Here is a 25,189-nt window from a genome sequence, read left to right on the forward strand (position 1 = left end):
ATTAAAAAATACCAAACTTATCGATTTATATTTATTTCTATACAAGTTTTTAAGCTCAGTATAAAATAATAATCAATGTAGACTTTAAAATCAGCCATCTTGATCATCAAGAGTATCATTTAAAACAGTACGATTTTATCAGAAATATATATATATTTTAAAAGAATGGTAATTCGCTTATTAATAATTTGTTTTATAATTTCCCAATATATTGTAATCATTATTAAAAAGAAACTAAATTAAAAATAATATATATATATTTTCATCTTTAATATTGGTTTAATTTGTGTAGTTGAATTTGTGGTTATTGTAAAAATCGTTTATAATTTAATTAATAAATGAGTTTAATTCAAAGTTATTGCACGTTATTTCACAGAATACATTCAGGAACAATATAGACCAATATTTATTGTCAACTTTACCAAAAAAGTATAACAAATTACCGTTGTTAGTGCAACGGTTGTAAAACAGTAACTAATTGTGTGATTGATCCGTTTTTAATATTCTTTTCTCTGCAGAGTCTAAAACTTTAAGCCATGGACTTTATAAAAAAAGGTTCTTTTGAATATAAAGGATAATTAATCAATACTTAAAAATGGTATTGAAGTAGTTCAGGCTCATTTAAAGCATACCAGAGGTAAATTTTACAATCCAAATTTCCCCTACACTCCGATGAGAGTGGTCCCATTGGCATACATAAAAAATGCAGCTAACCAAACCATATGTTACTACTATTCATAATTTATTACCATTATTTGTACGGCGCAAATCGTTGATTAAAGTGTGTTTATTAAAGTTTTAACTGAACGAACTTATTTTGAATCTGTTTCATTTTAACTGTTACTCGTTCTACGTTCAATTTGCCACTACGGTTGGTTATTTGCATATGCGAATTTAGAAGTTACAAAACTATTGGGCACCAACTACTTGTCTATAGTTACGTTATTAATGTAATGTATAAATGTATTCGTACACAATATTCATAAAAGTGATTCGTAATTATCTTTATTTATACCATACATATTTGCAATCAAAATAGCAATTTTTAATGTAAGAATTTAGTTTTGTCACGTATTACAACAAACGGAATATCTGAGACAAAGAATTACTAGTGATAAGCTTCTAATTTTCCAACTGTTTACGAATTATTGGATTTATTTGTGTTTGCAGCAACCAAAAAATATTCAGGATTAAAAAAATTAATATATATTCAGGATTTATCCGTACACATTTATCGTGTAACCTTTTAGAAATCTGTCCTAATTTAAAATAGGTATTCTAAAGCACACCGAACTATTTTATTCTGAAGTGTAGTAAGACTTAATTTCGAAAAAAAAAAACATTTTCAAAATTATTATGGAAATGGGGATTTTGTGTTATTGATCGGTATAGGTACCTAAAGCGTTTGAAATATAAATTTAAATACCAAGAAACGATGTACATAATGTAAAGTAAGAATACGATAATTAAATAATAAATATCGCAATTAGCCTAGCAAGAATCTGAATATAGTTTTAAGTTAGTAACATTGCCTTTGGGTGAGCTCATTTGCCAACAAAGCGCTTTCCTACGCTACATTGAATTAACATCCGCCGGCGGTTCGTTCATTCGATGTCTCGCCGTCAGCGTTGCTACGTTGACGCGAATAGACGTGTTTCGATTTGGCGCCAAAATGATTCCATACGATTTGAAACATCGTAACGTTTTAGTAAAGTTTTCGAAATATAACTGTTAATATTTTAATGTCTACAAAATTCTAACAGTTATAATTAAGTGAATCTAGTGTGGAAACTTAGTGTTGTGTTGATTTTATTTACTGTTACTCGTTTTTATACAATCAACTGCACGATGCAAACCGTTCTGAATTTGAATATTTCTATGTTGAGAGTGAATAGTTTGGTATTTTTAGAAATATGTTGACGGATTTTCTTGTATTTTTACTTGTTTTAATACACACATTCCATATTGGTAAGTTTAATTATTTTAATGTTTTTTACTAAATATATTCATTTACCTTCAATACTATTTTTTATGGTTTTTGTCGTGGTGAACTATAATGACCTTAACATATTATATTTTATCCGAACCTAATACATTTTTCTTTACATTTATCGGGCGAATAAATATCAACGTATTATATATTTTTTGTACTTCTTTTACTACTATAATACGATGATGATATATTATGATGTTTTAAAATGTATTTTTTTTAATATACATCTAATATTGACCTCCAACGATTTAAAAGTTAGTTTGTAAAATTAGCACTAGCGAGGTAGCGACAAAACCGTAATAAAGTGTTAATAAAATATTTTACGTCACTTTTGTTAGATATGTACTTCAATTTTTTCTAAAAATATATTTTTTTCGAATATAAGTAGGCGTAATGTTATGATATCGTTCACACAGAGTAGTAAACAATGAAATGAATTATATAAAAAAAAGAAATAAAAGTCACATTTTATTGTTATATTGAATAATAGAATTGCAAAAAAAAATGTTATTGTCAGCATAATTATGGTGTCAAGTTTACAACTATGAAATAAAGCTGTAATGTATAAATTACGAACAATTTAAAGTATACATTGGATATAAGAATCAAACATAGATAGATACCTATTCTCTTTCTAATTAATTACTTATGAAATATATACTGAAATGATTCTTTTGAAAAAAGAATTGAATAAAAAAATATTTACGTTCGTTTTTTTTCTTAGTATTCCATTCCGTTTCCATTAATATTGGTGTTTGATCAATTGATTACCGATTCGTGATGGTACTCGGTACGTGTTAATATTGACACGACTAATAAAAAACCGTAAATTACCATTTGATTATTGCTGTCATATTAACGTCATATAATCGTCATAGCCTAATCTAACTCAAAAACATCATATTATTATAAATATATCGATATAATTTCAAAAATGCCAAATTCATGAAAGAAAAAGAAATATTTAATATCTTATATATTTTATTATTATATAAATATTCATATAATTTATTTATCTTTTAGATATTTATTTGTATTTACTTATATTGTCTTATTATAGCAATTAAAAGAAATGAAGCCAGATTTTAACAGAAGTTAACAGCTATTTTTATCTATATTAATTTTATCTTTGTTACAAATTCTTCTAAAGTAGAATACATCTTCAAGTAAGTCTGTCATTATTAGTACTCAGGAACTGCTTTAGAACTTAGATAGTCCATCTTCACGCTACGACACTAAGGCGCTGTACAAACGACGACACTTTTTGTTCCTAGGACGCGACCTCTATGTTGCAAATAAACTTAAAATAGAGAATTACATTCCTCTATCTTCTTTACGAATTTCTGCATTAGTAGGTACTGTTTGATTATTACAGATAAGAAATTACAGCTCCGAGATAATTACGTTTTATAGATTTCCAAATTTATTCTTTCAGTATGTTCTTGCTAAAATTAAATAACTCATTTATATTAGATATCTATTACTATGTCCATTGAATAAATGTCTGTTACCCAACAGTGGGACATTTTTTAGTTACTTTACTTCGTTTACATTTTTTTTGTAAATTTTAATCTTTCATCCCGTTTACCAGTTACTAGTTGCAATTATTCATAAAGGTCATTTAGTGTATATCAATCCAATACAAGTGTGAATTTTTTGCTCAAGTAACAACACGTACCAATCGTGTTTCATAATAGTTTGCTCAGCCAATAAAAACCCACGTAATGGACGCTCGTTCATTTTTATTAACAGACAACGTTGTTTACTGAACTGCCGATACAAGCCATATTTTTAACAATTCCTTTGTATTCAGTGTATAACAGCTATTTCTATCCGCTTAACCTTCATTCAATGAGACAGTCTTAATTAACAGCAATATATAATTAATTAATAGTATATAGTTTAATTATATTAAGTGCTTAATTAATAAACCTTCTCCTCAAAATGGAGAGGAGGCCTTAGCCCAGCAGTGGGACATTAACAGGCTGTTACTGTAATAAAACATGTTTATTATTTTTTATTATATAATATTTAAATTTGGAAAAATACTGGGATAGTTTTTAAATAAGTTTAAATGTTATCTTTATCTACTTTTAAAATAAAGCCTTATTTCGGTATATGACTAAAGGTAACTCTAGTTTTTATACGATAAATACTTTTATCAAAAATAGACGCGAGCAAACGTTTTCTAGCTCTGTGCCAAATTTAAATTGTTTATTGTGTCTATTGATATGTTCAGTCGTAACACGGACGGATGGATAAACACTATACAGTATATAATTTACTCAAAGGTGTGAAACACTAATAATAATGAAGATACTAACATGTTTTTTCATGTCATAAATTGTATAGTTCAGTAATTGATGAACTTGGATTAAGAAAATTCGGCTTCGGTGATAAATTCTATCAATTCTAAAAATGGATGCATAAATTAAGTCGATCCCAGACACAACACTGGAAACTGTCTTCAGCGAGTTGAATAGTTCATAGAATGGAAACGAAAAATCTGATCTCATCACATCACATGGATCATATGGTTATCATAAATACACTCAAAAACATTATTTTTATATATTTTTTAAATAATAAGTGTTTACTACAAAGTAAATATGAATTACGCAATCGCTTCAATTAATTAGGCGATTGGAAGGAAAACACAAAGGAACTCAAGCCCGGTTCCTCAGGTGTCTGTAAATATTACGCTTTTAGAATTTCAAGAGAGTTATTTTAATACTGCTTTATGAACTCCCAAGATATCAGCTTAAGAACACCAATTATCAGCAATCAGAAGTCAACGTTTATTTGAGGTCAATTAGCAAATATAAAATTATTTAAAGAAACGAATCTTGAGTGGCGTCTATTTTCATCATAATTTATCTTCAAAGGAGAGAAGCCCTTAGCATAGCAGCAGCTTCACAAATTAAATAAAATGACAAATTTTTATTTTAATATTAGTGTTAACTTTTATTATAATATTAGTAAACAAAAACGTAAATGGTTTAGTTTGAACCGAATTTTTACAACAAATGTGTTTGAACAGTCTAGTTAGTTACAATGATAGCATTGTAACTAACCAATTATTACACGTGTATTAATTTTGAAAAAAAAAACGAATATAAAAACCATTCGATAAATATGTTTGTCTTATTTGAAGGTCATTTAAATAATTTTTGCACAATTTTTCTAACACCATAAATCTGAATAACAGTTAAATTATAGTACTTTGTCTTAATTAGACTGTTTGCATTACGTCAATTTAAATCTAAGCTCTTTTTTGATTAATGTCTAACAGCTGATTTATTGCCAGCCCTGTCTCGTATTTATATTACCTCTTACAACAACGTAGGGTCCATTTTGCTTTTAATTCCTTGAAAATTGTTTTTTAATTTAATTTTAGAAAAACTGTTCCTTCCTCTTCTCAAAAGTACCTGATTATGAGTTTTCCATAGCCTTCTTCCATATACTCTGGCACAGTAAGAAATTGTACCGCCAAACAGCAATGCGATTGTATTGCTGTGGGGTGGTACAATAACTCATAAGTTGATGGTACGTACTTATTTAGATTTTTACAAACTGGTAATTTCTTATATATATTTCTTGCCAATACGAATTTTGAAATAATTTTAGGGATTCACGTGGCCGCGCAGACGATCTGTCTGTATAAAAATGACTTGAAACTTATTCAACTTTCTCTTGCCAACAGTCGTTTGGGCATCGATCGCTTATGTTGGCTATTTTTGTGTAGTTGTATCATTGCACGTATTATTAATATAGGTACAAATTGTTTGTTTACAAGAAACTTTACAATATAAATAGCTATGTCACCGTAATGCCTCATTACTTGGGCAATTGCTATCGATTTATTATACGCTATGCTGGCATAGTTTCTAATTCCCCGCATATTTTGTTATTGAGTTCATCAATATTTTTATATCATAGCTTTTATCTAAACATCGCCACTCTCTTAATTGGACTAGTAATGTTATAAAAGTTTCATAATTTTTTTTACTTTTAACTCGTTTATTTAATAAAAATAATGAAGATACAACCTTGGGTTTTTTTCATTTCCTTTCCAAGCTAAAGCTGCCATATTTACAGCTTTCGAGGTACCGGACTTGTTTTTCTGCCTCTCCATATTCGTAATCTGTGTCCATTGTTTGTTATTTTCGTCTTAGGTCTCATTAGTGGACCGCATTCTAATCTAATTGTCTTATACGACCTTACAATTCGTTTTTATTAATACATTATAGAATTGTATTATCGACAAGTTAATAAAATAGCCAATGTGAATTAAAGCTAACTTTGTTTGGCTTTATTTTTTTATTCATAAACACTTTCACCAAAATTGAATTTTATATTGTATTGACTTTGGTTGTTAAAAAAGAGAGTTTTTTAGCCAGACATTTATGCATTGTATAATAGTACTTGACAGGTATAGGAAAATAAGTACCAAAGGCTAGAAGAAGTGCACACTGTACAACTAACCCAAAATCTTTCTATCAAAACATAAATACATAAGAATTATTTTTCAGATGACCTAAACGTCTATTAAATTAGACGATATTCAGACTATCCAATTTTGATTAAGAATATTCTGATAAGGCTTAATCTATCGACAAATAAAATAAAACGACCAAATACTGTACTAAATTACTTTACTGGTGGTAGGGCTTTGTGCAATATCGTCTGGGTAGGTACCACCCACTCATCAGATATTCTACCGCAAAACAGCAGTACTTGGTATTGTTGTGTTCCGGTTTGAAGGGTGAGTGAGCCAGTGTAATTACAGGCACAAGGGACATAAAATCTTAGTTCCCAAGGTTGGTGGCGCATTGGATATGTAAGCGATGGTTGACATTTCTTACAATGCCAATGTCTAAGGGCGTTGGTGACCACTTACCATCAGGTGGCCCATATGCTCGTCCGCCTTCCTATTTTATAAAAAAAATAAAAAAATAAATGTCTTTAAATATAGCCAAATATATGAAGGCTCGTAACTTAATATTAAAGCATTACCCCGTTCAATTTCATTGCAGACTCTTCGAATGAAAAATGGGCATACTGATTCTCCAGTGATGGCTAGAGTTGAGTTGAGTTTTTAATAACTTTAGCATGCAATGCATACGTAAATCTCTCGAGTAATCAAGTTGCTGACGTAAAAACGTCTGAGTATACTTATTTGTTTACGTCAATTTTTAATACACTTTAAAGTAATTACGTATTCAAGATTGATTCTTAATAAGCATGACAGATGAATACATTTGTTATCAATATAATAATGTTACATAAGATGTCCAGAAGAAAATATCAGACTTATATAGTGTTGATTTTAATTGACTTTTTGCTATTCAAGAATTTCTTTATTAAAATCGTTCACCAAGAACGATGTGTTACAAATTTTGCCATAGGTAAGTGTTGTGTTCCGAGTATCTAGGTATTTGGGGCGGATCTGTTCCCATGTGAAGATTCTCAGGTCTTGCGATGGGACAGTTAGGTTTAGGCCTAACTGTTTCTTGGCATACATGGTGAGACGGATCTATTATATGAGCAAAATAATGTTCGTTGAGATGTGCTTAAATAATGGGATGTGGCAAAAATACTACGTGTACTACTATTACAACAGTTGAATCTAATGACGATTGTGTTCAAGGTACAATCAGAAACAGAAAATCCTTTAAATTTCTAAGCGGCCACGGTCAGTGCAGTTGGTGTAAAAGTTCAGCTATATTTTGCATTACGTTGCTTTAGTGCTATTCTGTAAAAACTCACTTCATGTCTCAATCGTGTTAAAAACCGATTTACATGATTCCTTAAATAGCTTGTCACCGTAAGTAATTATTAATCATTTTAAATGTTATAATAATCTATATCGCATTTTACATTCTGACATTTCATGATATTTTTCTAGGGTCGAGTTTCGAGTTTGTTCTTACAGAATATTTTAATTATTTTTGATTCGATATCCGAAATGTGAGGTCTTAAATATTTTCATATCACATACCATTAATTCCTTTATAATTTAAGATATATTAAGGAAATATGTAACGTACCTGCTCCTGCTTATAATTACTATTCAATATATTTTTCCTGTTTTTGTAGTATTGTTGATTCTTAATATTCACGTTATTGATACTACAGATACGTATACGATCTAATAATTGTTAGCACGTGATAGAACAGTCACATTGTATTTGTCTTACTTCAATAAAACAGACAATAATAAATGCAAATGAGTAACAACAGTCGTCACGTGACATTATCTAATTTGTGTGACTTGAAACGTTTACAAGTTTTCTTATTAATTATTAAATCATCATATACATATACATGAGTGTGAACAAATACCTAACATTGATAAAACGGCATATGTGAAAAATAATATCCAGGGATATTATTCACACTCGGCCATCTGATCCCAAATTAAGCAGAGCTTGTACTATGGAAACCAGACATATACTACATATACTACTTTTCTTTAGTAAATACATACTTATATAGATAATTACACCCAAACTCAGGACAAACAGACATGTTCATGTATACAAATGTTTGTCCTGTGTGGGAATCGAACCCACAACCTTCAGCGTGAAAGGCAATTATCTACCAACCACGCCAACCGGCTCGTCTTGTCGAAAACTATTGGAAAAAGGAATTATGTGAACGTTATAAAGTTAAAGAGACTAGGGATTAAGCACAGATAAGAGATGAATATGGCATTACGTACAAGGAACGAGTTTTACTAATAACATCACCAGACGTAAGATTATTATCAGATGTGTCGAGACATACAATGCCGGTTAATACTCCTGTATGCGACACACGTGTACATTTTACATTGATCTAGTTAAATGTTAATGTACTCTAGATGGAGATGGGAATGTAGATCATTTATTTATTGTTTTTTTTTTGTATGCCATTAATACTTACACTTTTGAAAACCAAACCAGAAAGGAAAGACATATTATGCTGCATTTATTTTAGCTTAATTATAAAATAATTTTTTTTTAACAATGTCAAAAAATTCTTTAACTAATTAAACTAATTAATTCATGATTCTAATATATTTTTTTGAAAGACAAGAAAAAGATTCGAAATGCAGTGTAACTTTTAAAACAATTAATGTCATATCAATCTTCAATATATATACATTGTAACGAACCTTTTAAAAATATCGTCCATCCATCCATATCGTGTTACCAATTGCGCACGTGGATTGGTTTTGCTTGTAAATTATTCTGAAAAATATGGTTAAAATCTATGTAAATGAGTAATATACGTCAATCGTTAACTATATACCATTGTTCAGTTGAGTTAATATAATATATAACCAACTAGCCCATTCGTTACGACTGTAATGTTTAGTATAACCCTTTATAAAATTAATCGTTCCAAAATAAATGTACATAATGTCAAAATGCAACATATGTCGTCTGCATTTTAATCGGATGTTTACTATAGCGTGTGTCGTGATTCATCTAATTTGACGCGGCATCCATTTTAATTGATCCGAGATGCAGAGTATGTGCAAAAACATGCAGACTATGTGATCTTTATACGAAATCGCTGAAGACGTTGACTTGACTATCTAAGCAGGAAGAAGAAATATCGTCTAATAAATAATTAACAAGAAAAATAAGTCTATAAGTATATATCAGAGTTATAGTTATTCTAACCCCAAAACAAATTAATTATCATTATTGGAATCTTTTTAACGAGTGTAGAATTCCGAGGATATAGTTACTATAAGTTTTAATATCTTCCGTTAATAATATAGTAAGTATTTAAAATTAGCACGTCATGTAGAAGTCGCAAACGAAATTACAAGTAATGAAGGAGAAACAAGTAACACAAATGCCAGACATGGCAATGGCGTCACCACGACGTGATCGCAACGAGCAACTTTCTGTTAACTAAGAAACAACATGTCGAATGGCTTACGTAAAGTTAGTCTATAAATAGATCGACCAGCGTAATTCGAACAAGATTTAACATTTAAAAAAATCACAATTTCACATCGTAAAAGTTCTTATCAACTGCTCTTTTAATTGCACCATTATTGTCTAACGCAATGTAATGTAATGGCTAATTGATAGACAATTTCGAAATTTCGATAATCATTATTTATTCTGTTATGCCATTTAGCGTATGGATAAAATTTTAAATATAAATCAGAAATATTAATTAAGAATCGTGTAAACCTTGGCTTGACTTACTATTGGTAAATTTTTCAAATAGAATTATACATAATAGTTGAAAAGACCAGGTCTAATAAAATGATTGCATATTTAATATTGAGAAACAACTTACATCATTTTTTAAATAAAGTCAATTATCTAATCTGATAGAATTGACTAAAAAACTTCCTATGGAATATCCTTTCAAAATTTCACTTTTGTTAAAATTTCAGTTTTCATTATATGTTTTAAGATTAAATTTTAATCTTTAATTTGTTTACATTGACGGAACAATATTTATATTTCGAAATAAATATAACAAAACATTTTTTCGCATGTCGTGTCTAAATACTATTAATTGAGCTATCGAAAAAGCGCCGTATAATTTTAGATCCGACATCGTATTCGAATTTAAATGATAATTAAATCGTTTTAAAGGTGTAAATGTATCACTATAAATAATTATACTTGTACAAAGCTACTACAAAAACAGTGACGGATATAGAATTGGTTTTTTGGTCAGAAAACTTGTTTATCCAGTAAAGGGCGTTCAATTAATTCCGCCATGCAGTTTTTGCAAATGTTAGTTGGTTTTATTTGAGTTGGAATGGTTGAATTGAAAATGACAATTTTTTTACGCGTTAATTTTTAAATAATTTTTATTTTTTAGGTATTTCTCGTTTACGATTGAATTTAATCATGCAATTGGTGTTAGATTTGACATCCATTATCTCACAAATGAATTACTATTTTTTTAATAACATAAGTCGTTTCAAGTTAATACGCTTACAAAAAGATAAACCTCAGATAGATGTCGCTCCAGCTCTCCATGTTATATCGTTTATGTCATAAACTACACTAAAACTAAACAAGCAAATTGATTTTTCAGTCAATTCCCTTAACATAAAAGTTATTAATTCATGTTGATAAAAAACGAATACCGATTGCGTTTACACAATCTCACCAATGACTGTATAAAATGATATAATCAAGTTGTAATTTTCCTAAACATTACCTTACATTGTTACAGCAAACTCCTCAAGTCTGCTATGCGGGCGCACCAAAGAGGTGGAGGTGGGCGGTAACGTCGGCGCAGGAGCAGCGCTTGCACTCACCTTACTACGCCCCCCATCATCCACCTCGAATACTCCTTGTCAATTACGTCTGACTGCACCAGACGCTGCGGCCTTCACAGTTCGTCTTATTGACGTGAAGGTAAGTTTTGTTATTATTTTATGACGCATACTATTTATCAATTATTTTCATGTTATATATACATAAGCCAAAATTGTCATTTCTATCAAAACATATTGCTAAAATCATACAAATTATAATTTTGTAAAAAAAGTCGTAGCCATATATGTAAAATAAAAACATTTTTTTAATATTGCACACATTTTATAATTGATGATCATGTAGCAGTTTATATTCGAACGAATGTTTGCTACTTAATCTTGGAAGCGATTGAATGAATGGCTCATTATAATGCGGTATTGTGCCAACTGCCAAGTAGGTGAAGGCGGGCAGGAACACGCATTTCCATGCAATAAAACACTGATTAACAACGTAAATTTTCATAAATTCTTAATATAATATTTCAAACAGATAAAAAATGAACGAAGTTTGTCTAGAATATCCAAAATAAAATAAAAACTGGTTTGTCAGAAAACGAAAAAATCAAGGTGCGGTTAATTCGAATATTTGGACAAGAGGAGCTTGATATTTGTGTTAGGTAAATGGCATGCGTGTTTAAAAATGAATTTAATCATTTTAGCCCAGATAAAATAATAAATAATAATTTGTGTTTAATATTTATCTTGTCTTACAAATTAAAGCTTAAATATGGTCAAAATGAAGGAAAACAACGATTATTTCAATTTTGTTATTCGTCTTCTGAAAACGATAAAATTGATAACCATGAACTAAAACTCAAAACTGCATGAATGTATGAATCATATACCGAGAAAAATCGATTTCTTTTATTAATTACGGTCGCATAACGGTTACGAAGATTTAAAGATTAAAAAGTATATAAATCGTCGGCGTTACGACATAAATGTAAATGCGAAGGACTTTAAAATTACACCCATCTTCACTTACTTAAAACTTACGTATTTTATTATTTTAGCAGAACTATGTAGTTTCCTGAGAAAGATTGTTCATGTTCATCATATTTTGTTTTTTTTTCTATTAATTATAAAAATTGGATATTTTTTCTTTGTTTGCACTTTTATAGAAGCAACGAGTATGTTTATAAAATGTCGTATTGGTTTTCCATAATCTTCTGGAAAGGTTATTCGCTAAGTAGCTTTACGATAATCCTATTGAAGCATATTAGATATAATTCCACGCAATAGAAGCCGCAAGAAGCATCAGACACTATTATGTACTTAGTCCCCCTAGGTGAATCCAGAGTGGTCGTACTTTATTATATCCTGCATAGACTAGGTTCAAAATTGATGACATGAAAATGCTATAAGAAACAGATCGTTCGAATATCAAGATATCTCTATAAGAAGAAGATGTTTCGTGAGATGCTAATAAAGCGGTATTTGCATAAACCATTTGTGGACAGAACTCGCTTGTCGCAACCAGGAAGTCGCATTAAAATCACATAGCGTACACAATGAGAAAATAACTGGGGCCATAACACTTTGAGCCGTGGATGTGATGCTCATCTTTATTCGTTATGCTCGATTTAGATGATCTCGTATGTGAAATAGTTTATTTTATGACACCTTTGCAGTATTTGCAATAAGAAAATAACAAAATACTTTGTATTGAGGAATGACGTATTACTTGTCATGTTTGTTATACTCGACTGTCAGTGTTTGGTTGATACGTCGCTGTTCCTTTGGTTTTGAGTCAGCGGTAGCTTTTGACAATGTTGGTGATATGAGTCATGTAACAGTTATGGCCACAATGTATGTATTTTAAGAATTAAGAGTTTGTGGCATCAGCTGTAAAGCATGTTGGGCCGCAGACCCGTAGGTCCTGGTTGAATACGCAGGTCGGGCCAATAATAAGTTAATGGGTTTATCTGTCAGAAAATTCTCAATAGCCGCCCGGAGTCTGGAAGCTGGAAGTGTGTATACTCCGGTGCCTCGGAAAGCACGTGTAGTCGTTGATCTCTAATGTAATTTAATCTAATAATAGTTGTTTTTGTATCTATAGGCAATTGAAATGTTCTTTCTTTCTTTAATGTTTAGTAAAATTAATGTTCAATTATGATTGCGGGTTGAATAGTAGTAAAATATTTTTATTCAGAAACAGCCTATGAATGTTCCACTGCTGGGCTAAGGCCTCCTCTCCCTTTTTGAGGAGAAGGTTTTGGAGCTTATTCCACGACGCTGCTCCAATGCGGGTTGGTGGAATACACATGTGGCCACATGTGTATTCCACATGACACATGCAGGTTTCCTCACGATGTTTTCCTTCACCGACAAGCAAAAGATGAATTATAATCACAAATGAAGCACATGGAAATTCAGTGGTGCTAGCCCGGGTTTGAACTTGGTTAAGATTCACGCGCTCTTACCACTGGACCATCTCGGCTTCACGTAGTTGAAAGAAATAAGTTATGAGGTGCTATATGTGTATGTATATGTACTTATACATACATATGTAGGATAGAAGGTGAATAGACGTTACTGAACTCAAACCGACTCGACATGTACATGCGTCTTTGGATTCATGTGACACATACGAGATTGAAATACGTCATTCATCTTAATGAATGTCCACTTCACTACTTAGTTCGAGACGACGCAGTGGTTAGAAAAATACAATCTTAATAGAAGATTGCGGATCCAAATCCAGCTCCGCTGTATTATCATGTACTTAATTTGTTTTTATAACTCGTCTAGTTACGGGGCTGCGTAGGACAAAAGTCCCTAAACTAAATAAGAAAAAAAACTCGCCTGGTTAGGAAACCTGCATGTGTTGGATGAAAATCTGCCATACATATGTGTATAATTCCCATTGGAGAAGCATAGCATGGTGGAAATAGCATCTAAATTCTCTAATTTTCTCTTAAACTTCTCCGCAAATAGAGAGGAGGCGTTAGACTAGATTTACAGGTTCTTACTTAACTTTTTTTACATTTATTTACTTCATCAAAATTATAGCAAATTAATACGCGTGATGATATAAAATTTGTTATAAAACACTTATGTAAGAAGGAAAAGGTCAATTTACGAGTAAAATATTATGTGGGGAATGTTAAATAAATAACTCATCTAAGGCCACAGTCGTCACATGCTCAACCATGCTTAGCCGTACATGCATGCCATCAGGTTTTCTTGAGTACCATACGAGCAATGCAATTGAATATCTTTATAATTATGTTCTAAAGAATTATATCTTGACTGAGTCATAGCAAAATTCTCTTACCTATATAGACTTTAACATTTATACTGGTTCAAAAAACAGTTATCTGTAGTTTTGTTGAATAAAAATGGACAACGATAATTAAAATAAAATACATATTAACCTTAAAGAAACAGCTGCCAGTGTTGTGATAGGCCAGGTGCGAATTGGGACAATTAAGTGGTTACTTTTAATTACGCTTATCAATTCATAGCATAAAAAATATATACCCCCATTTTACACATGGCTTTTACATCAATCAAAATCAATCAATCAACAGCCAATCGTTGTCCACTGCTGAACATAGGCCTCTCCCAAGGTGCGCCAAAGCTCCCTGTCCTCCGCCTTCCGCATCCAGTTGGTGCCCGCCACCTTCTTAAGGTCGTCGGTCCACCTGGCTGGCTTTTACATAAATGAAAGTAATAAATAACAGTCTAAAAACTAGTATATACAGACAAAACGGTCGATGTCTCGTGGACTAGGATTAAAAAGTCAATGCCCTAGCGTTATCGCTAGGGAGCGTTCTAAGAGTATGTCTATATTAGGTTAAGACATGAACATAGTTCAAATGTTAAAGAAATTATTGATGATAATACAGTCTATTAATAACTCGAGAATTACCGTTATTAATAGGTAAGGTAATTAACGTAAATTTCTCAAGTGCTTAATGTTTTCACGATTAAAAGTGATATTAGGTATAATTAAAATAATCACATGACAAACATGAAAAAGCCGAGATAGAGTAGTGGTAAGAAGGCGTGAATTTTAACCGATGATCGTAGGTTCAAACAAGGGTCACTGAATTTTCATGTGCCTAATTTGTGTTTATGATTCTTCTCGTGCTTTATTGTGAAGGAAAACATCGTGAGGAAACTTGCGTGTCTAATTTCACTGAAATTCTGCCACATGTGTGTTCCACCAACCCGCATTGGAGCAGCGTGTTGGAAAAATCTCCAAACCTTCTCCTCAAAAAGGGAGAGGAGGCTAAGGCCCAGCAGTGGGACAATCACAGCCTGTTACGTTAAATTTGACGATGGAATAACAAACTTGTCTTGTAAATATACTTAATGTTGTTTTAGTCTGATTAAAGGGTGAGTGAGCTAGTGTATCTACAGGCACAAGGGATATAACATATTAGTTTCCAAGGTTCGTGGCGCATTGGTGATGTAAGGGGTGGTTAATATTATTTTAATGGTTAGACGTTTGGTCTATGCCAATCCGGCCTAACCATTAAATAAAGAAACATATTTATAAAATAATATTTGATTTGAGGAACGCATTTGTTATGTCTTAGTGACATCATTATCATTAACTAATGGATGAATTAGTTAATAAATAATAATTGTTTAAAATGTGACTAAGAGATAAACAATCTGGTAAAGTTTTATATTTATTATTTGTTTAGTGTAATTATTAAAATAAAATAATATTATATTTATAAAATACTTATTCTTATATAACATATACTTATACATGAAATAAAAATAAATTTAATCGTTTAAGTGCAAAACTATTGAATTAAAAATAGTAAGTACATTCACTAGGGAGCACTTGGTGCCCGTCTTTTGATACCACCCACCACCACCACTCATTAGGTATTGTACCGCTAAACTATACTTAGTACGAGTCAGTGTAACTACATACTCAAGGGACATAACATCTTAGATACCAAGGTTGGTGGCGAATTGGCGATGTAAGAAAAGGTTAATATTTCTTACATCGCCAATGTCTATTCGCAGTGGCCATCAGGTGGCCCATTTGCACGTCCCCTGCCTATAACATAAAAAAAAACAAAGTAATTACTTCAAATGAGTTAAGATAAATCAACAATTAATGTTTCAACGTGACAAAGTAAAGAAACAATAATCTTACATTATTACGATATATGTTTAAATAAATAGCTAATACATATTCATGTAATATTTTTAATGATTTAAAACATATTATCTTAGAAAGCAGTAACAATAATTTAATTTAATAAAGATAATTTGTTAAATGATTTAAATTCAAATTCATCATTGGCAAAATTAAAATAACCAAAAATTCCGACAAAAATAAAATTGCGTTTGATTTTAGCATATCATCCATATCATTATCAAATATCACAAGGATGAAGGAAGGAAATGAGGATTAGGCATCACTGATGATACACGAAGGCTCTCGAAGCTAAACCTTGGTCGGTCTGATATGAGTGTAAAACGAATATTTGTTGAATAAAAAAACGCTCACTCTGCAAAAACACTCAAACTTTACTGGTGACAGGGTTTGGTGCAAGCTCGTCCCACCCATCAGATATTCTATCGCAAAACATCAGTACTTGGTATTGTTGTATTCCGGTTTGAAGCGTGAGTGAGCCAGTGTAATTACAGGCACAAGGGACATAGGGTGCATTGGCGATGTAAGGTATGGTTAATATTTCTTACAATGCCAATGTCTATGGGCGTTGGTGACCACTTACCATCAGGTGGCCCAAATGCTCGTCCGCCTACCTACAACATCACATCATTGTGTTCATTTCAAGAACTAAATATGTTATATAATATAAGATTTGCATTATAGCTAGTTTTCTATATAAGGAGCATTTATCTTAATGATAAATAATAATAAAATTAATTTGTAACTCTAGTGCTATTCACCGAAGATACACGCAATGTCAAACCTTTAAAAGGTTAACTAAAGGTAAGGTTTTATTAATTATTTTAAGTATAGCGGTGAAAGTTCAATGACTGCTTTTAATACTATTCATATAAAATCATCTTTATGTTAAAATATCGGATGTAATAAAGTGTTTATGTACTTGGTACTTAAGCCTGTACTCAATATAGTCATGTCGTCTGGTAATTTTTACTATTCTGACTCATTTTATATGCCTTTTACGGCCAATCGTACTTTATAGAGTGGGATTGAAGTTCATTAACAGTTTAATTAAGCCCTTTTGTAAATATTTTAAGCATTTCGTCCTATATTATATCCTCGTTGGTCTTGTGGCTTGAAATAAGGCCGCAGACCCGGAGGTCCTGGGTTCAATTCCCAGGTCGGGCCAATAAAAAGTTATTGGGTTTTTCTGTCAGAAAATTCTCAGTAGCAGCTCGGAGTCTGGAAGTTGGAAGTGTGTTTACTCCCGTGCCTCGGAAAGCACGTAAAACCGTTGGTCCTGCGCCTGAACTTTTTCCGGTCGGATTATGAGAGTTAAGGAATAGAGAGTGCATCTGTGTTTGCACCCACACTTGTGCACTATAATATCTCCTGCGTAGTTGGCTAATCTAACTTGAGATTGGCCGTCGTCGCCGAAATCAGTCTGGAGGACATTATTATTATAATTATTTATTTAATATAATGGTAAAATGTATTATTATTACTAATATTATGAATGCGAAATTGAGTTTGTTTATTTGTAACGCTTTCACTTCGTAAACACTCAACCAATCGTCATGAAATTTTGCATACATGTTTTTATGGTTACAGAAAAGATATGTACGTGTGAGAGGGGGGGGGGGTGTGCTCTCACGCGCAGGTGATGACGGGAATTAGTACAACAATAAAGTAGATAAGGATTTATTTTTATTTCAATTGACGCCACATTCGTAATATTTTATATAACACTTTAATGTGTCTATAATATTTTTAATTACGATGTACATTTTACATATTTAGCGGTTATTATTACAAAATTAATTACATTATAAAATAACTGTAACTAATGCTTTCGTTTTTGCTCTGGTAATCCGAAAAACAGAGGATACTGTTACGTGACGTCACCTAACTGCTGATAGCAAATGTAAATTAAAGTTCCATGCAATTATAGATATAATCTGCTTTATAAAATCACATATCACCTCCCTGCTTTATGTAATCATAGAGATTTAAAATAAAGTCCATGAAAATCGAACTATATTTGAGAATTTACATTCGGAACCGGTGGTAACTTTAAATTCATATTAATCAACTAAAAGCCTACTTGGTTAATGTTTATTTCCTTTATTCTTACCTTAGTATGTTTTCAATGTAATGTATGCATATCTATTAGTATATATACATAAAAAACTCCTTGAATATTTGGTGGCGTTTCTAGGTCAAATCGATGTAATTCCCGCGGCGCTGAAATTGACCTTTTTATGTACCCCTGAAAACCTTAGAATTGTAGAGTAATTCAATTGGATCGACATAATAACCTTGGACTAATTCTTTCGTTCTTATATTACATAATTAAAAATTAAAGCGATGCTTTTATGTTGAAGAAGACAACAAAGTTTTTTGGGAATAATATCGGAGTCGAGACTTGCACGTTTTGTTTCTTTTTATATAAATTTTATTTAACGATCGTGATATTCCAGAATGTCTAATTTGAACGCAGGAAATAATTAAAGCTGATTGACACTTTAGATAATGTATTATCATTACAATTGTTATCAAAATTGTAATTAGTAAAATGGAAAAAAAAGTAATAAGTATTCAAATTAGTTATAAAACAATTTAAAATTCTATAAATTAAGGTTAAACAAACAATATGCTAATAGACTAAACGCCATTTGTAAATTATAAATGTTGAAGAATTAGGAATACCATATATTGCAGTGTAATCAAGAATACAATTGATATGTATCTACTAACTTTTCAATTTAAATATCTCTGGCAGATGGGCAACCTGATGGTAAGTGGGCACCACCGTCCATTAGACATTTTCGCCATAAGAAATGTTAACCCATCCTTACATCACCAATGCGCTACTAACCCTTGTGCCTGCTACACTGGTTCACTAACCCTTCCAATCGGAATACAACAATACGTAGGCTGTTTGGCGGTAGAACTTCTCATTAGTGGGTGGTACGGGCTTGTACAAAGCCCTCCCGCCAAGTAAACTGGTTGATATCAGTTAAGTATAATAACAATAAGCATTGTCACGCCATTCTATTTAATAACCCGATAGTCACCTTTCATAATAACGCGAATCATATAACTTATAAAATTGCCACTTCAACATGATAATCAGCCACGCGGTTAGTGCTATCGTAATCAAGTACTGAAACCTTAAGAGTATAACGTATGGCTTCTTTGGGTTAATGAATTATGTGGTGGCAAGGTATTTATAATGTTAAACTATTCCAGTATTTAATATAATATATAGATAACGAATATTATAATGAAGAGTTTGAGTTAAAATCTTTATTCGTTATTAAATTAGAAGCATTCAACTTTCTAATTGATTATCAAAAATCTATTTCGGAATGAAATATTTCATAGCTGGGAACCAGCACAATTGCAATTTTTTTTGTAAAAATAGGAAGGGACTGGCTGATAGTAACTGCTCTTTGGTTGTGATAGATTCCTTATATCGCCAATGCGCCGCCAGTAGCTATAACATCGGAAACTAAGATATTACGGCCCTTGTGTCTGTGGCTCAACCACCCTTCAAACCGGAATACAACGATACTAAATATATGATGAGTGGGCGGTACCTACTTATTGGTCGAGATTCAAGGAAAACTTATATGAATTCTAAAGTTTGTCAATATCTATCAAGAAAAAGAAAATCGGACAAACACAGCAGAAAAGGGTACTGAAATGTTTTGTCTTTGCCTATTTATATTTCTTCTCTTTTCATGTTTAAGTAAAATCAAATATTCAATGTTACTAAATTGTTTTACACTTCTTGTTTTTCTGGGTTAAATGAACCCGGTAAAAACGTGGACGAATTCAACTTTGCGTTGAGTTATAAAACGTGACATAAAATTACAAGGTTTCAAGCCACAAGAAGTTACCCTTTCCAATTACAATCATGGTTGACACATAACACCGTCGGATCAAAGGAAACTTTGTCGGAAAATTCTTCGCAATGCGGTCGGTGTCACGTTGCTTTGTTATTAGAGTATCTTATGTAAATAATATGCAATCACTTTTGTAGAATTATGTTGGTATCATTGTCTTTAAAACTTTAGATTTAAAAATCGAACATATATGCACATTAGAAAGTTTTTATTATCATTGTAGAGCGTTCAGAACTAAAAAAAAAACAATTCTTGTTGGCTGTGAATTTGCATTAATTCTCTCAAAGATGATTTAAGAAAATAAATTTCCGCCATTTTGGAAATTTATATTCTTAAATGTCTGTTTTTCAGACTCAATTAATTTAACTTGAAATGTTAGCTTAAATTTTGACAGACAAATTACACGGCGTAGGTTGTCATAGTTACCGTAGCCAAACAAAGAAAATCACGCTTTGGAACGGCAGTTACTATCTGCGATGTTACCAGGTGCTGTGATATTGTGATCGTTTTTATATGATCTCAATCAAGGCCACTGAATAATAAATCGAGGGACGGAAAAAAATAGAGGGGAGACGATATTCATTTAAGGGAACATGAGTTGAACAAATAATAAAATTTCACATATTTTTAAACTTTAAAAAAATATATTTAATTATGAAATAATAAATAACTACTTTTGTACGGTCATAAATTGATATAATGATAGATTCGAATATGTATATCGTTCATTATATCACTAATTGAAAAAATATTTATCACTACGTATTACTAAAAAAAGTATCGTTGTGTCTGTCTGTCTGAATGCGATAAATTTAAAAAGATTTCCACACGATCTTCACCACTGGAAGCAGTGATTCATGAGGATGATTTAGGTGTGTAATTCCTTAAGGTTTTGTGTAAATTGGCTGAAATATGACGATGATTGTTGAAAATGTCGGAAATATATCATGCTGCCTTTAACAAAGTTATGATAGTATTTTATTTTATTGAATCATTACTCTAACATTGCATTTTTAAGAAAAAATTAAATATAAACTAAGAAACGTCCGATAGTTAAACAATTAACGGATATTATATATTTTTTTAACTTTCGGTTTCTTCATAATGCACGCAGTAAATTTTTATTATAAGAATTATATTCATACATTTAAGATAAGTAATGTTTTCTTAGAAGCACCAGACTTGACTTAGTTATTTTACTAAGAAATGTAAGAATTTTATGTACACATAAATTATATCCTATTTATCACAAATACAGGAAAACTTCAAGAAAACCATAAAAATAGCAAAGGGAATAAGTTTACAATAATTGCATTTAATTTAATTGTTCTCAGCATCATTATTTCTAGAGTTTTTTGTATTTATTTACGTTATATCATATAAATTATAATACCTATCCATCCTTTTAACCTCCTACTCACACATAAGAAAATAAACACATATCGAGAAGTTACATGCAATTATAAGATTATATAGATAAGATATTTTGCAGTTTTTCATTGGCATATGATTCCTGTATAATTACAGTACATATAATAAAATTAAAATTTATCTTATAATATTTTACTTGTCATCATCATCATCATCATTATCGTCACCCTTTTCGCGCCCACTGCTGGACATAGGTCTCTCCAATGGCACGCCACTGAGCTCGATTTTCAGCTCTTAATTTCCAACCGCTGCCAGCCACCTTCCGTATATCGTCACTCCACCTAGTTGGAGGGCGTCCTACGCTACGTTTGCCAAGGCGTGGTATCCACTCCAGAACGCGTCTACTCCAACGGTCGTCGGTTCTGCGACATATGTGTCCAGCCCACTGCCACTTCAGCTTACTAATCCTTTGGGTTATGTCGATAACCTTGGTTCTCTTGTACAAGCAATTTATAAATACCATCTGCTGAATCGTATCGAAACAGTTAGAAGTTTAAATCGACTTGAAATTGAACATACAATTATATTGGCTATGACGACAATTTTTACTTTTTAATATTCCCTAAGTAACTAGGCCAAAGAATCATCAAATCGATAATAATAATAATGGAGGGAGACATGGTAATTTGTAAACGTAAGTGCGTAACACCGATATCGAGCCAAACAGTTTAACCTACATAATACAAATATTGATTTTTGTAATATTTGCGAAGGTTATTAGAGATAAATCATATGAATACATTCATAGAAATAACATATTGCTTAATTAATTTTAATGGAATTTAAAATAATATTAATTAAATTAAAAGACTTGCTGAACTGTTGCAGAAACTTACATTTTCCTTAATTCCCTTTTAATTTATCTCAACGTAAAGAACTTATATACAATTTTATTTCTCTAGTACATAAATTATCTCATTTTTACTATGCCCATTGTTTAACTAAGAATAATGTTTATTTTGATTTTGTAGTTTTTTCAATATACATAATTAATTAGAGAAATCGTTAGATCTTTTTGTTGACGTTGAAAATTATAATTTTAGAATTAAATCTTACTAAAAGCCTTTACATATTTTAATAAGTAACGAATGAAATTATAAATGAACTAAATCTCGATAAACTTGAATCTCAGATCAAGTAACTAGAGGATATGAAATATTCTACGAATCGATTAAACAAAAACTAACACTGATCGAGCTAAAATCGTATTAGATCTAAAATTGGATATCAACAGCGAAGAGGCTAAGGAGGCTGCATAACTTGAAGGAGACTCGCCACACTAGTTCTGAGGTCCAAAAATAGCTCGCGACCGCAGTTAACGGTGCGACGCTCAGAAATACACGTACACATTTCTCCGTTCAGAAACAACGTAATTTGCACCTTAATGACTTGAAGTAAAACAATTTCAGAATGCGAATATCATAATGGTAACAAAAAGTTAATTGATTTACAAATTTTGAAGTTCATTATGTCTATGAGGATAGCCTCTTGAGGAAGATTGTTTTTTGCGAAGTTAAGATGTTATGTTTTGCAATGTCGTTTTACAAAATAACCGATAACATATCTACAGGTAACATTATATAATGCTTATATAACATAAGTGGTTAGTTGACGAGCCATTAAATTTACAATTAATACATATATGAAGAATGCGACAATTGATTGACAATAGAGATGATAATTATGATTGAAATCAAATAATTAGTATGGTATGAGGAAATCACTTTATAGTTATAATTTTTTTTATAAACATTCAAACTAAATTTATCCATTTACAACTAAATATATGTAATACGAGGTAATTTTTTAGCAGCTTTGTCTCCTTAATATACTCCATATAGTAATAAAATAAATTTTGGTAATACATTTTGTTCTGAACATCACTAGGCTTATGTGGAAAGGAGCAAGGACGAATGCGCTTGCGCAAGTTGCTTCAACGAAGCAATTTGCAAAGTTTTCGCTTTCGAGAAATACCGATGATCTCTGGGAATCGCGACGGCCTTAAATTTTATCACAATGATGACATTTTCACACGAAATCCTTTGTTTTGTGTCGATTCGTGACAATCTTGCTCTTTACCAATTTAATGCAAGATTTAATGTCATCCAGGAAACAATAAAAGCCAACACTTTAATAAAAAATACTTGTAAAACGGGTAATTTAAATTATTTTTTTAAACGATTGAATCGAATTCTAGGTGATTTTAATATAATGTTACAATTTCCTCAGCATTTCCTACAATTTAATGGCGAATTACAACAGATTACGCAAACATTTTGAAACCGATTATAGCGATTCTTTGGAGTCTGGTCATGTTTTAAAAGTATCAAATTTATATTCAGGACGCATTAAATAAATTTGATGTTACATAATGACAGCGTAATAGTATCATTTTAAAGCCTTTACCCTATATTACTATTCAAGCCTTGAACGATACTGTACACACGTGTATAGTATTGTTTACGTATGCTGACATGACCCAATGGTTAGAACACATGAATGAGTAAACATCATTAGGAATCTTGGATTTGTCGGATGATATGCCATATGTGTGAGCAGCCTAATGGCTGTGAATATCCCACGGCTGGGCTAATGCCCAGCAGTGGGATATTCACAGGCACATTACTTTAATCTTACATAAACGATATTACTGGTATAGTATTATTATTAATGTTTGTAAGTGTTATCGATCTGTTAATATGCCTAGTGGTTAGAACGGGTGAATCTTAACCGATGATCGTGGGTTCAAACCCGGGCAACTGAACTTTCATGTGCTTAATTTGTGTTTATACTTTATCTCGTGCTTGATGGTGAAGTAAAACTTCGCGAGGAAATCTGCATGTGTCTAATTTCATTGAAATTCTCCCACATGTGTATTCTAACAACCCGCATTGGAGCAGCGTGGCGGAATAGGTTCTAAACCTTCTCCTCAAAAGGGAGAGGAGGCCTTAACCCAGCAGTGGGACATTAACAGGCTGTTACTATACTGTCTGTACTGTATTCTGCCACACAGTGTTTGTCAATGTCTAATAAAAACAACTCAATTTAATTAATGATTCCTAATGACATAATAATAATAAAGCCAATAATAAAAGGTTTGGCGTCCTCGCTATGCGTTGGTCACATGGTTCGTGGTTATTACAGTATTTTATTGAATGGTACGTAATCACATAAGTTCCTTGACGGTAATGGTTTTAACCTAGATGAAACACTAATTCACTTTAGGAATTAAATAAATTTACCACACATTTATTTAATTTTATGATATTTTTTATCAACAGCTCATGGAGCGCATATATTGGCTTGTCAAGATAAGGTTACCCCAAAAGGAAGTACTTTTAATATGAATTTTGAACGTTACAATTTTAATTATGTAAAAAGCTATAGATAAAGCATGACATTGCATAAATAAATGTATTCGATGGAATATTTTCGGCTGTTGAAATTTTTATATGAAA

At 31.4% G+C, this 25,189-nt stretch overlaps 1 protein-coding gene across 1 annotated transcript in view; it reads left to right on the top strand.

Annotated features, from left to right (window-relative positions):
* Positions 1–1,567: 1,567 nt before the first annotated feature.
* The window catches only part of LOC126777373 (uncharacterized), a 48,419-nt gene continuing 24,797 nt past the window's right edge, over positions 1,568–25,189 (top strand). The window contains exons 1-2 of the mRNA XM_050500415.1: positions 1,568–1,968; positions 11,198–11,382. Of these exons, the coding sequence (XP_050356372.1) occupies positions 1,914–1,968; positions 11,198–11,382 (240 nt within the window). The 5' untranslated portion in view covers positions 1,568–1,913. The remainder of the gene's footprint in view (positions 1,969–11,197; positions 11,383–25,189) is intronic.

This window comes from Nymphalis io, chromosome 2 (genome assembly GCF_905147045.1).
Source record: "Nymphalis io chromosome 2, ilAglIoxx1.1, whole genome shotgun sequence".
In the NCBI taxonomy this organism is placed as follows: domain Eukaryota; kingdom Metazoa; phylum Arthropoda; class Insecta; order Lepidoptera; family Nymphalidae; genus Nymphalis; species Nymphalis io.